Source organism: Dermacentor variabilis, chromosome 4 (genome assembly GCF_050947875.1).
Source record: "Dermacentor variabilis isolate Ectoservices chromosome 4, ASM5094787v1, whole genome shotgun sequence".
In the NCBI taxonomy this organism is placed as follows: Eukaryota; Metazoa; Arthropoda; class Arachnida; order Ixodida; family Ixodidae; genus Dermacentor; species Dermacentor variabilis.
This window is the reverse complement of record NC_134571.1, coordinates 64,484,185-64,499,056: the sequence shown is the minus strand read 5'-3', so window position 1 is coordinate 64,499,056 and position 14,872 is coordinate 64,484,185. Positions and strand designations below refer to the sequence as shown.

General features: G+C 44.9%; 1 protein-coding gene across 1 annotated transcript in view; it reads right to left on the bottom strand.

Moving 5' to 3' along the window:
• Positions 1 to 8,302: 8,302 nt before the first annotated feature.
• LOC142579299 (cell adhesion molecule Dscam1-like) overlaps positions 8,303 to 14,872 on the bottom strand; it is a 118,369-nt gene continuing 111,799 nt past the window's right edge. The window contains exons 23-26 of the mRNA XM_075689346.1: positions 13,860 to 13,926; positions 12,139 to 12,222; positions 11,880 to 12,025; positions 8,303 to 9,037 (exon numbers count right to left, since the gene is read on the bottom strand). Of these exons, the coding sequence (XP_075545461.1) occupies positions 12,158 to 12,222; positions 13,860 to 13,926 (132 nt within the window). The 3' untranslated portion in view covers positions 8,303 to 9,037; positions 11,880 to 12,025; positions 12,139 to 12,157. The remainder of the gene's footprint in view (positions 9,038 to 11,879; positions 12,026 to 12,138; positions 12,223 to 13,859; positions 13,927 to 14,872) is intronic.

The window sequence follows — 14,872 nt, the reverse complement described above, 5'->3', positions numbered from 1 at the left end:
ATACAGCTACTGAGCTGCACTCAGCGTTGTCGTTAGGATGCAACGACAAAAGATCGTGGGTGTACAGAAAGCAGCCGCAGGTATGATTCGGAGACGAAGAGCGTCTCATGATGCTTAAGGTTCATTGAAACAAGGATGGGCTTCGAGAATCACGCCACTGGTTCACGTGGTACGTGGCAGATTTAGGTATGTACGTACACTTGAAAAAAATTCCGTAGTGATACGGTGAAACCTGCTGATGAAATTTACCCACTCGCCTGTTCACAGAGAAAAAAGTTCTAGAATACTGGTCTAGACGCGTTTCAGCACTCAATGCCTTAAGGGCTCTGCTCAAGTTCTTAAGGGCTTCTGAATTGTGCGACAGATTTTGAAATTTGTAGCGCTTAGCATGGCGTTATTTTTATATTTTTCGGACTTTATTTTTTCGTTTGTTTCTTGTTTCACTTTTATTTGCTTTACACCATTTCCCAACGCAGGGTAGCCCCAGCCGGTACTTACGCTGACTAACGTCCTTGTCTTTCCTTTCCTTTTTTCTCTCTATCTCACTCCCCCTGGGTTACAGTGAAACCTGCTGATAAAATGTACCCTCCCTTATATTTGTAACTAGAGAATGGAAGAGACGGTAAAACGGTCAATCCGTAATATGCTATATCACGTATAGGATTTGTTGCGAGCAATACCTGATTGTTTATTAATTTACAAAGCAAACCAACAAAACCAAACAATCATGGATAAACGTGGCAAAATTGTATCGAGAATTCGTTAATGCGTGAAATGTTGCTATACCGTTCAAACAGATCGCAGGTAGTGCGGATGTTTACACGACATAGAACGTATGACAAGCGACAAGGCACCCAACAGTTCACGGCTAACGCTAAGCAGGCATGAACTGTCCCATGATACATAGCCAGGCTCCGAGTGACACTGACCGGCCCGGTAAGCAACTGTACTTGTTTTATTTTATTTTTTTGATAAGTTAGGACTGATTGATTTGCACATATACCTGTCTCTCTACTGATTTTGATGGTGAAGCTGTACAGGACAGTTATCATTGTGCTGTGTCCGTCAAAGAACACTTTTTTTTTCATGTGTAGCACGTGTGCTTGAAGATTCTCCAATGTACCGGTATGCTGTAGCGTAGGTATCCATTGAAGAATGCCGTGGCAACGATTGTCGTGCCTGGAATGCGACGACTGCGAAGTCCACAATGCTGCTATGTGCCCTGTATTACGTTGACCACATGCACCACCCCTCCTCTTTTCCGTTTATGTATTTATTGATGCACAAATATCAAGCATGACCATGCAAGCGATATTGGGCGCGATGGCAACAAGCCACGCGATAAACATGGCTGTCACGTTCGCTCTTCGCCTATGGGGCACACTCCACGCGAGCGATGACGTTGAGCGACGTCTTCCAGGTGTCGCCGGTATGAGGACAGTAAATACACACCGAAACTGGTGTGACGCGCGGTTTGTTAATTTACGTTGATGTGTTTTATCGTAAAGAGCAGCATCAAATATTTATAAGGTCTCACAATAGGTTATTATCCTTGCCCGTATCAAAACTTCAGTCGTTTGCTCATTCCGTGCAAGAATCGGTAGTACTTGACTAGATTTCTATAGTTCCTTGACTAGAATTCGATTTCCAGAACCGACCGATCGAGTGACAAGAACGAGTGATCTGTTGGCGCGACGGCCAGTTTAGTCGTTCAAAGCCGTCGCCCGTCGCCGCAGCGCACAAAACGGCTCGCTTGGAATTCGGGCTTAGAATTTGGAGGACGCTTAAGCTTCGCCTTTAAGAGTGAAATCAGATCCCTGACTGCTTCTCACGCTTCTCGGCAACTGTAGCTTCTCTAACCATAATGTTCACCAGGAGACACTGGCGGCGAACGCTATGCTTAAAGGCGCGCTTTCTGGTAGAAATGCGCATTCTTACGTGGGCCATGATGCGGCGGAGACGAGCGCCATCTGGAGGTGTTGCAAGAAACCGGGCATGTCGCTCTGTGGCCTCCGAGATTTGCGTGTGCCGGCGCGCGGAAATCTCGGTCTATGAATGGTAGAAACGCTGGATAATTAAGGGGTTTGCGTTTGAGCTTCCGCGTAATAGAATTATGTTTTCTCGAATATTAAAATTACAACCCGACGCAATCATGTCTGTAGGTGGTGTAAATCGTATTTTACAAATATTCTGACATATTTTACTTAGATAAATTGAATTACTTCCCTAACTTCTTTGCGCTAAACGGAGGGTCTGCGAGGTTGGGTTAGCATGGTTTGCAATTATTTTTGCCGAAACGATAAGCGGGCTTTCTCGTCGAAGTGCGGCCTTTTGCAGGGGCCGCGATGTGGTGGATGCGAGCGCCATCTGGCAGTCTTTCAACGAAGCGGGCGCGCTGCTCTGTGGATTCTTGAGACATTATAAGCCGGCGTGCGGAAATCTCGGACTCCGTCTCCAGTCTGTCCATTGTGGAAACGGCGGAAAAGAAGTTTGTTTCAGTTTTCGCGTAACAAATCTATTTTTTCTCGTATATTCAAATTACAGTCCGAGAGCTATCATGTCGGTAGGTCGTGTGTAAGTCGCAGTTTACGATTTTCCACGTATTTTAGCTTGAGATATTCAATTAGTTTAGTGAATTCTTTGCGTCGCATGAACGGCCTGGGTATGTGTGGATCAAAAATTATCTTTGCCAGTTTCACACTGGACGCCGGACGCTGACGCCTACGCCGGATATTCGTCGACATGGGCTCGTTAACGCTATCGCGTTAAAATGTGTATGCATTGGTGAATGCAACGCCCGGGCTTAAGCTTTGTAATTACATAAAGATACTCCTGATTATACAACGTTAGCTAAAGTTTCATGAATAAGTTCGCTATCATTGAAGACTACGACACCTGAGGAAACGTGGTGGTTCCAATCCGGTGAAGTATATGGGGTAAAAAAACTGAAAGAAAGTACTTTATGTAACATCAATCCAATTTCTGCCTTGCTACATGATTGAAGATGTTTTAAGCGTGCTAATGCCTCAGTGCTAGGTCATCGCGGAGTGTGATACGATGTAGAATTTTATGAAACAGCATAAGAAGGGCAACAGTGCGACAGGTATTTGCGACGTTTGGGCTCTCGTCCCTTCGTCCAAGGACTGACAAGGTGTCGCCTGAACGACCGTTTATATTAAATTTGATTGGGCTTTAGGTCATCATCAGCATGTTTTTATGTCAACTGCAGCACGCGATCTCCAATTGCCCCTGTCCTACGCCGACGATTCCAACTTGCGCTCGCAAATTGCCTCATTTCATCACGCCACTTCGTTTTCCGCTCTCCTCGACTGCGCTTCCCTTCTCTTGGCACAAATTCTGTAATTCTAGCGGTCCACCGGTTACCCATACAACGCATTACATGGCCTGCCTGTCTCTTGATGCCAATTAGAATATTGGCTAACCCCCTTTGCCCTCCAATCAACACCGCTCTCTTCCTGTCTCTTAACGTTACGCCTAACATTTTTCGTTCCATCGCTCTTCGCGCTTTACTTTGGGCCTTAATCCCTCTATTCAGAACTGCATCTTAACTTGAACCCCACGCTTGACTTGATTTAAATTACGCCTCTTGGGAACGCACCAAAGGAAACGCAATGAACGTCTTGGGAGCGTTCTGACCAGGCATCACTTATATCTAGTCAAGCTTGACCTTCAGATTAAGATGCATTTCTGCATACAGGGGTAAGTGTCTTTTACCATATATATAATAACCTTCAAATTTTCTTTTCGTGTGCGAGTAAGCATGAAAACATCTCCGTAACCACAAAGCTGCCCCACTGTATTCAATATTTTACACCGTAAACGCTGATTCGGCTGGCTTCCCTACTGCCTTTTCCAATGCACTTATTGGTAAGCTCTCGCTCGCCGGCCTGTTATCAGCCGTCTGCGGCACTTAACTGAAGAGCCGAAGTAGAGTTTGCTACAGCGAATTTTGGCTGGAGGCACATCGTGACTACTCGCGCCTCCCTTTGCATAGCTTGGCAGCAAGCAGAAAGTAGTAAGTCGAAGAACCGTGCGATGGCAGCACTAACGCGAGCTCGGTGAGTCTGGGGCTCCAGTCTTTGGGAGCCCAGCTGGTTGTGCTCTGTGTGCGGCTGGATACACTCGCAGCAGAAAGTGGCACGTATATTATTGTGACCTGACGTGAAGTAATGGAATGGTTAAAGGTAACGCATCCACACTTGCAGAAGCGTACGCATCGACATATGGGTGTGCCCGCAACAAGGCTCCGCACACGCCCACATTTGCCGGTAGACCCCTGGAGGTTGAACACATGTTTTCTTTTTTTTTCTTCATGAGCTTCGTGCACCTTACTAGTGGTCAGGTGAAAGCCAGTGCTTTAATAACATACTTTATAGAATGCGTGCCAAGGAAGTGAACTGCAGTCGACGGCGACAAGACATGAAGTAATGTGACGAGGGAATTTGCAGGAATAAGATGGAGTACAGACTTAACGCATGCAACTGAAGATCGCTGGGAGAGATCTCTAGTTTCTTCGTGCAGTAGGCCGAAATTGCTGGGGAAAGAATATTCGCAAGCAGCGTACCGAATGCTTTCATGTCCGATGTAGTTTTGAGTTTTGCAGCATACATGTTTTTTTTTTTTAGTGGATAAAAATCACCAACTAAAATGTAATTTTCAATGCCGGACAATCGCGCGGTTTTCGTTCGTGCCTTTTGTTACAGATGTATGGAAAGGGCATTCAGAGAAAGGTCAAGAAACGCGACTCGTTTTTATTGTTCTTTGTTGTCAGCAAATTTTGCAAGAAGTACCACTGACTCGCCCCACTGTACCCCTTTTAGTCGTGTCGAACGATTTCATGAGGGACGTAATTCGGATTGGTTCCAGATAACGTGCCGTCGTTTTTCGGCGCAGAAATCTTGTTGTACCATGTAAACTTTTAAGCAGTGCACCTCTGTATGCGCTAGCGTGGGAGAACAAGGCACACACACCGACTAACTATACAAACACATAACATCCCTATATCCAAACAAGTGTGACTCAGGAACAAAAAAAAATTTTTTGCGGCATGTTTTATTTACTTACTTTGAGGTACAAACGACGTGAAGAAAACCAGCCTACAGTACTTGTCGATCTGATTACTTCAAATTCGTTAGTATATTGAGGTCGACCACACTTTATTTCAAAGAGTAGAGACTGCTGACATGGGATTCTTGGGATATAACATATATGTGAACATGATCTTTTTTTAATTACGACACTCACGGGCTAAAAGCCGTATCACAATTTTTGACGTCGTCTCGGACATAGTACATTGCAAATGTACAAATCTACTGTTGCGTTTCGCCTGCGACACGTGGTTTTGCCGGCGCGACTGCGGCGGGGCGGCAGACATTTTGGCCCGATCGTCGTCGCCGCAACGCTCATCGCCAGGTGTTTCCAGGCGCGACTGCGGCGATGCGACCGCAAAGGATCACCCTCTCATTCCAGTCATTGTGCCCGAACCAGGCGATGCGAAAGCAGGGATCATCCTCTCATTACAGTCATTGTGCCCGACCGGCAGCGCTACGACAGGGTGCTACGAGATCGTGCTCAACATGGTGCTACGGCAGCGCTACAACAGGGTGCTACGAGATCGTGCTCGACATGGTGCTACGGCAGCGCTACGACAGTGTGCGTCACCATTAGCCCATTGTACATTCACGTGCTCGTCTTTTGAGGGGTTCCTTCTTGCCCTCAACTGCGAGAGTATAAAAACAGCTGCCCCCGGACGCCAAAAGGAGGGCTCCGATTTCTTCTGTTGAGTGAAGTGCTCTCCCGTCTCTCTACTTCGGTCAAACCTGACCGCCAACTCTTTGCGATGTTAAAATAAACAAGTTGTTTCGTTGTTACCAGTCGACTCATGCTTTGCCGGGACCTTCGGATGCTTCCAGTTGTACCCCAGGCCGCCAGGCCAACGCTACCCTTGGGGCTTGCGACCCAGGTACAACCACGGGCGTCAGCGCCGAGTTCCCAACAGATCGTACCAGCGGTGCGATCCAAACACTACCTAGAGAACTAAAATTCAGGATCAAATATTCGCCTTTGCCGCCATTCTGTGTATAAAACTTTGATTCTACTGTAACTCTTTATCGAAAAGAGGACAATTTTTCATGAGCGCTAGCATATGCAGGGTGTCCCGGCTAATATGGGCCAAGCTATTGTATATAGAAAACAGAACACGAGCTAAGAACAAGGAGGAAAGCTTGGGCGAATTGGTGGTAATACATGTTTCGAAAAGTTGTGAGTCAGCGCCAGTGTCATGTTCTTTTTTGCCTATATCTTTGTCTGTTCAGCGCTGTTTACTTATCGAAACACGAGGCACGAAGACACGACTAATATCGTTGTGTCAGCAGAACTCTTCCTCAAACTGAAGTATTCTCCTGTTTTGTTCAACTAGCTAATTAGCTAAAAAATAAATTTTTCAGCCCTCCCGGTCTTTCTTTTTTTGCTCCCCATGAAAACACACACGCACACAGGCACAAACCGTCGCGAACGCCCATGGTCTTAAAACGATGTTACAATAAAATGAACTCCAATAAAGAGCTGACATTGCAACGGCGTAAAAGTGACAAGGCGTCTGCGTAACTGGTCGCTGCCAAGCAGAAATTGGCTAAATTGTTTCAGCAAATCAGCTATTCAAATATCGCAGAAAAAGTACTACAGTTTGCCGAAGTCTTCCGCCGACAGAGCACATTTGCTTCCATCCGCGTATCTCGTAGCCGTCCTAATCTTTTTAATAGCTGGGCTCATGCTAGCAGGGAGGGCTCCATGCATATAGAAGAAAGTAATTGAGAAACCCACTGTACAATTTAGTTTCACTTTCTGAGTGGGCAGTTACACTGTTGATGTCTAGTACTTTTTATTATATCAGCACTTGATTCGCAAGTGCCGCCGCTCTCTAAGTATACACTGTATTTAAGAGCCGAGAGAAACAAAAGATAGCATATTGAGGAGGCATGCAACTTTATTGGTATAAGCAACTCAAAAATGAAGATTCAGCTAGTAGATAAAGCGGAATTGATGGGGTGATTTTTTTTCTATTTCATGACCGCTTAGTGACAAGAGACAACGAAGAAAAGGAAGTGGATGGAACATTACATTTCCTTTTTAATTTAAATGCAGACGTAATAGGGAAAAAGGGAATAAAAATTGACGAAAAACAGAAAACATCCGGCAAGCTGTGGAAGCGCGACCATCATTTTCAGTTTTCGTGTGCGATATATAGCCGGCGATTGAGCTACCGCGGAGTCCGTTCTACTGTCCACTTGGTCATTTTTAAGCGTTAACCAACGCCACTCGCTGCCATGTCCGTGGATCATGACAGCCGAATGTGACGCCTGTTATTCAAAGAATGTTCCTCATCCACCGCTGTCACCGCCAGTGGTGCTGGCTAACACTTCTACAGCGCTAGATGTAGCCACACTACCCAAATTACAAAAAAAAGAACGCTGATGGGAGGACGACCGCCGCGGCAGATAAGTGCTGGAGTGTCGCACACTTAATGCGGTACATGGGGGACCGGCTTCCGCGGGCGGAGCGTTGTCTTTTCGTGCACTTTCATATTCCTGTCATATATTATTCCTGCATTCTAAGTAAATTAGAACAGCCGATTGACCGATTGGTTGTTGTTGTTGTTGTAGTTTTTTTACTATCTGCTGAAATTGTGTGGTTGCAACTAGCAAATAAATATTGGACTAGAGATGAGTATTCTTTGAAGTAAATGCCCTTTCCCACTCAGCTCATTCACTTCTGAAGTTTATGTATCCAGAAACTGAGAAAACACGTTTAAAGAAAAACAAAACGGCAGTTTCTTTATTCTTCTTGAAGTTTGCTGTCCAACGTGCTATATCTTTATTTACCTTCGAAAGTTTACCGCTTGGATCCTGCACTAATATCACACTTGATTTCAGCTTGTTTACTTCAATGGGCCGCAGATTGAAAAGTCCATCAAAGCGCGCTACCACTGCTGTGATATAGTGGACGCTTTGTGAAGCGCATACAACCATGAATGTATGGCTTTCTGTTGGCTGTGAATATGGGTTTTCTACTGGCCATAATGTTACTTCTAGACTACGCCAGCGTGTAACTTTCGCGTACAAAAGACAAGTTACCGTTCAAAACCCAGCGAGACGCATGTGATCATGGATTCCGAGGTTGGAGACGGCGTGTTGGTATAGCATATTAGAGGTTCGATTGCGCAACATTTGGACGATACACACAGAAGAGAACCACACGCCACAAGCGCTCTGTTGTGTGTGTGTGGTTCTCTTCTGTGTGAGTCGTCCAAATGTTGCGCAATCGAACCTCTAATGTGATCATTGGGAAATAATGGTTGCTGCCGTCTTGTAGCCGTGCCGGAAGTCGCCCTGTAGGAACACGTTCCCAGTGTCCGCTGTTTGCCGACCCTGTGGTTTCGGTGGAGTCATCACTTCATCTGTCTGTCGCAGGAAGGGTAGATCCACTCTTTAAAAAAAGCTTAACAAATAATTTTGCGTTGTATGTGAAGTACATGTTGTCGATGACCATCTCGTCCAAAGGCACTATTCGGCACATTTCTCTAAGCATAGTTACAAGTGGCTGTTTCCCTTGGCCTACCTTGAAAGTCTTGAGAGATGCACGGAAGGGTAAGACGGTTTTGCCGGAGGCAGTTTACGTAAGCGTGGAGGGCTTGGGACAGTAGGCATCCCTAAGCGAGAACGTGTAGCTGTCCCCATTGTAGGTTTATGAACTGTCCTTATTTTCACTTCAATAAAAAGAAATCAAACACAATACAAGAATAACAAACTGTGGCTCGCAGGCCTCCCGTGAAGCCATCGCACAAGCTTGTCAGTGTCTCTCACATCGCTGTCTGTCTGAATACAGTTGACATTTGGCGTTGCAGTCAATGACAAATTTCATTTCCAAGTAGCTCTTCGTGGCTTCAACTTCTTGGAGACAGTACGGTTAGCAATACAGCATTCAAATTGAAGCAACACCAGTGTTCACCACAGTACACCTGCAAGAAGAAATGAGAAGAAAGAAAAAAAACACAATTATCATCAAAGTTTTGCTTTCACTGTATACTTGAGTATAACAGAAGGCGTCCGCTCTCACGAAAAGGAAGAAGCAGACTGTTTTGCGGATACTGAAAGTTTGCCCCGTTAACATGTCCTTAGGTTGCTTTTTTTTCGCTGTATCATTTCACATGCACTTTACACAAATGACGGAGGTGGACAGAAGGTGAGGATATAAAAGTATTTTAAGGCGAAAGCCTTAGACAACTCATGAGCCGAAAAATTCGGTGTCTGGTGTTACGCCGTCCGGCGTTATGGCACCAAAATTCATCGGAAGTTGAATTCACTTGGAGATGTGGGTGAACCGGCCATATCTCCAAGTTAGATTCCAATTGACATTGTGAAATTAGAAAGTCGAACCCACGACATATGGTGTTAAGACGAAGTGAATTTAGGGACACCTAATTAAGATAAAGTTAGTTAAGGCACTCGAACCCACGACCTTTCGTGGCGGTCGAACGTACTTGGATTCCAGTTAACATTGTGAAAGTCGACAGTCGAACCCACGACCTTTGGTGCTCATTAAGGTGCAATTAATTAAGCACAATTCATTGAGATAAAGTTATTCAAGGCACTCTAACCCACGACCTTTGGTTGGAGGCGAACTCGCTACCTTTGACGTTTACTGTTCCAAATTTAATTAATACACGGTTAATTAAGATATAGTTAATTTTGGCGGGGGAGTTCAAATTCTACCATGGCAAGGAAAATCACGGCACAGCATTGACCGGCGAGTTCTAAAGGTTGGGCAAACATCGTCTACAGACCATTACGTAGGCATGTAGTGAACTGGCAAGTCAAGCACTCATGGCAATGGCTTGTGGCAACGTGCGATCGCTGCCAAAACATCGACAAAAGGAAACAGTCTGTGTTTCACAGAAACGGGAATGGAACCGGCAGATTTCAAAGAGTTGCTGGAGTATTGCTACGTGTGCGGCGCACAACGTCACGACAACACTGCAGCACGCGTAGCCATCTACGTTAGACACAGTACTTTCAAGTGATGGTCGTGAATATCAACGGCCAATTCGACATCGGGTGAATCTGTGCAATACGATTTTCGACCGGTTTCACCGTCCCCTGCGCTTATTTGGCACAACTTCATCGTCCGAAACACGCCACCTGAAGTGAGCCAACGCCCAATGAACATGGACGGTGATTGCAACCAGAACGCTGGACAAATACTGCACTTCTCAAGCGCATGGAAAGCACTCTGAGGTCTGAACCTTGCCAGGAACGCCCATCGAGGAACGCCTATCGACTTCGCATTCCACAATGAAAATTTCATAAAATATATCAAGTATGTCTGATGCTACTTCACTGATCACAACGCCCTTGTAATGCCCGTGGATACAGAACCACCACCGCGGCTACCAAGTGACGGAATGTGGTCAGAAGATTTATGTCTATTTGACGAAGAAATATACGGTCTACGCGACGTGCACTGTGCTAAAATAAAACAAATTCACCCCGGGTCGACGCTTGGCCAGTGTCCCGACGCGTTAAACCATCGGTTGCCGTCATTTTAAAAAAAAGTTTTTGCTATCCTATCCTATCGTGCAGTGATGTTGCGTATCTGTGTTAATGGTCTTCATAGACTTACCAACTTCGTTATAACGTCATAATTCACTCAGAACAAGTGGCAATTTCTAGGCAACCGAAAAGAGAACCAATAAAGAGAAAAACTTGTAAAGAGAAAACAAGTAATAGGAATTAACAATCCATTCGAATGAGAATGTCGATGCAATTCAATGAACGTCTCGTGAACTGGCAGGCTATCGGCTTCATCCTCTTTAGTGTAAATTAAAGAGACTGTCAATGTTTTCAAAAAGTTCCGACACTCGAATACAGGAAGCGCCTGATAGTAAGGGACAGAAAGAAAAGACTACAAACACTGAGTTGTGTCTGTGTATACCCGTGGATGCCTTAGCCATTTCGAGCGAAGTATATTGCAGATACCCCTCCTGTAACGTTGCCAGGTCATAAAAGCCTAGGAAAGCTTTTGCACATCTTGAAAGAGCTCCTTTGAGGGCAAGCAAACCTCAAGCCTAAAGTAAAAGGTGGGCAAACGGCGATGGCGATTGGCTAAATTAGTAAAGTCAAATAACTGGACGATGAAAGCACACACGCCTCTACAAGTAAAGGTTAAAATAAAAATAAAAGAAAAATGAGAGGCAGTGATTTGAACCAGATGCGCGTCCGGTTTGCTACCGTACATAAAAAAAGGGCTTGAGGGATACTTGTTGACTATTCATACTGGAATGCAGAAGAAAGCGCCTGCAGGTAGTGATTCTGTGCTGAATCTCTAATTTCCCCATATACTAACAATTTTCAAACATGTTGAAAGACGTCAGAATCTTGTATTATCTGCTGTTTTGCCATTGAATATAGAAGACAGAGCTATTACAAGTATGTTGTTTGCTGTCCATTTTTCGAAGTTAGCGAATTTATTGGTTATCCTGCGGTCCTCCTGTGTCGGTGGAGGTACGCCTTCGACAATCCTAAACATAAACGATTTCTTTAAGTACATGTGCTCTCCTACATGTGCCGTCTAACGGTGCACTTGCGCATCGCCCATAAAGTATTTAGATAATTGTTGTGTACCGACATAAGTACATCCATTAAAACATTTATTTTCTTACACGAGTCACTTGTAGGTTGGTGACAACCCCGACACTACCACTGCGCGATTTCGGTGCCAACGTCAGGGCAATTTATCACTTTATTTTTGCATATTCTAGCCCCTCCCCCCCTCCAAAGAAAAGAAAAAAAATAATCGCCTACTCGTTTTTCTGTTCGCCTTCTCTCAGTGGCCATTCTTTCTAAGGCACTCCGTCTTGGTAATCGTCGCAAATGTCCACGTTGTGTGGTTCAACAAAATTTTCGTTCCATTCATTCCACAGAAGAGGCCGGCAGCAGCTCACTCACACCTGAAATAGGAGAGGCAGAAAGACGCAGGTTCGAGTTTAGTGCTGCTGGATGTCCGCGTACTGCAAGGCAGATTGAAGAGCCGGTTTAGTGATCACTGTAAGGCGTAACTTACAGTGACCGGGGACGCAGGGCTATCTGCTGTCCGTTTCGGCAGTCTCCTCCCGTACTTCAAGGCTTGCCGTGGCATGTGATAAATCTGTTGAGTGCAATGCGTGAACTTCATTAGCTTCGACTGCTTTTCAATTTGTGGGAACATCTTACTTTCCCCACAGGGAGTCGGAGTAATAAGTCACAGTATCACAGACAATTCAGAAGACTTGTCTCACTGCGCTCTCAAATAACGGCACTGAGTTACCTTGGAGTAACTTTCGAAAAGGTTAAAGCCATAACGTTTCACTTAGCAATGAAAACATAATTTTCCGTGACTCACTTTTACTGGTAACAATTATTGAGGAAAAAAGGGCCTTCCTTGGGTTGGAAATGTTCCACTCCTTGGGTCCCTTTCTATTCCTACATGAGCAGCACTTGATGCCTCCTGACCGCAAAGTATTGAAGGAGGAAGCAAGTTCGTTCTGAAAGCTCCCGTCACCCGTCCTCACGAAAGAAACGCGTTTGTTAAATAAGGAACAGATGTCGCCTTTCTGGTATTGAATCATAGGTCTCCTGCAAACGTCTTTATTCCGCAAATTAAAAGAAGTTCCTGAAATATTTCTTGGTCGTTGTATTGTTAGTGTTTTAAGATGCGTTCAGTTTTTCCGAATTTTGAGTTGAACGCTATCGCACGTAATGACACAACGACACCTTGCATAGTAGAATATCGCTGCGCCCGTCGATGGCGATGCCGCCCGCTTCCTATCTACGATTTCGTCGTACACAGCGCTGTTTGGCCCATCCTCTTCCAATCGATGGTTGCATTCGCTTTTTGTTACTGTCATGATGCTATGACAGCAAGCTATTGGTAAACGTTGGGCGCTGTCTCTGAGATGCGTTCCTAACGAGGAAGGATTTGCTAGGCATTCACGTTAAAAAATGGCTTGGGAAACTTGCCAGCGCATGCGGTAAGCCACGCACGTTGTCTCATCATAACCGAGGTCATACGAGGCCGAAGTTTGCTTGCAGTTTTTACTTCGTATGGAGATCATCACAAACTACGTTTCATGGTCTCCAGCATTACCAATCGAGGAATACCAAAGTTTGCTTGGTGCCACCGTGGGTGGTGCCTGCTGCTAATAGTGTCGATATGTAGCATTAAATTAGGTTGACATTTCGTGCGCATCCGTTTGACTTCTACCTCCTGAACGTCCACATCCCGATGACGTCGCTACCGCATGTGTCTTATGCATTTGCGATTGCGTTTTAAGAGACAAGTTCGCTTCGCTCTTTGTAGCGTAGAGTTATTGTTCCGTCTCACGATAACGCAAACATATTGTGATATACTAGCTAAGTCAGTAGCTACGTGATACTCCTTCCCGTCCTTAGAACCGGGCTCCCATGGTCACCTGCCAACAACAGGCGCTAGCGTGCACGAGTAGACGAGCATTACATGGGCAAGAAGTAAGGCGTATAGATCCTGCAATGGTCATCAGCGAGGTGAAGTGCTTGTTCAGCGAAAAAGTAATGGCTGCCTTACGACAATGGAGCATCAAGGAACCCCTCTAAAGTAAGGGCTCCTGTGTAAGTACGCTTCCAGTATTCAGGTATGGCGGCCTAACCGCAATAAAGGCTTCCTTAGTGAGCTAAGGAACGCTTCGGAATATATGAGCCTTAGTATAGTCTCAAAAATTATCTATGCATATCCTATGAACGTTTGGCACTATCCGATTCTTTACTTACCTTGCCTCGGCGACATGCAGCTTGCCAGCCTTTCAGCAGAGGCGAGAAGATCATCCCGCTCTTCTAGCTGAAAAACAAGAGAAAAAGTAACAAAACATTACGAATTGTATCAACATTATTTCAAAGACAACAAAATACATCAGAGTTATCAAAATTGCTTTAAGTTACTGTGGTTCCTAGAACATCAGCATTAGCCCAATTTAGCCTAACACCGGAAACAAAATTATGCAAAGCGTTTTGGCATTCAAGTTATTGCAACATCTTTTTTTTGGAAGACATGGAATACACCCATGTTCCTGTGTCGCCACAATCATTTTAGCTCCTATTATAAATGCCTGCAGTATTGAACATGGCGGAAGCGGAAGGATGATTATTAGAAATATAACGTAAAACCACGAAACATTTAGGCTTTGTTTGAAGATATTATGCCTAAGATTAAATCATTAAAGCAGCTTCTTTCTTTGTTACTTTCCTTTGATATTTTTTTTTTGCGTCAGCGATGGATATGGCCACAGCCATACTATGTGTAATTAAAGATATTGTCTAGCGTCCACCTGGTTCAAAGCTGTCTTGAATTAAGAAATGAAATGAGCTAAAGCGTACATTTTAGTCATTCCCAGCTCGTCGGCGGTGGCTTCCCGTTATCATTGAAAAGCTATGTGTATAATTAGTATATCCTGTCAGTATTTAATTATTGGGCCGATACTTGTTGACACAGCAACGAATGAAGGAACAAGAATTATGGCGACTGCCAGGGCCCTTCTACACTTTATTAAAGGACTCTGGCGTAACTTTCAGAGACAGGTAGTGGTTTTGTCGATTAGAGAGCATGTGGTTGCGGCTCATGTTCCATAGTCGAGAATAAAAGCAAGAAGTGAATTTGCGCAGCTCACGTGATGTGCGGAATGGATTAACGGTAGTCGATAATCTGTTCGATCGAGTCGTAACCGAGGGACTTCAGAGGGAGGGCAAGCGCCGTTAAGGGCAGCAGAACGTGGGAGTTGAAGCGCAAG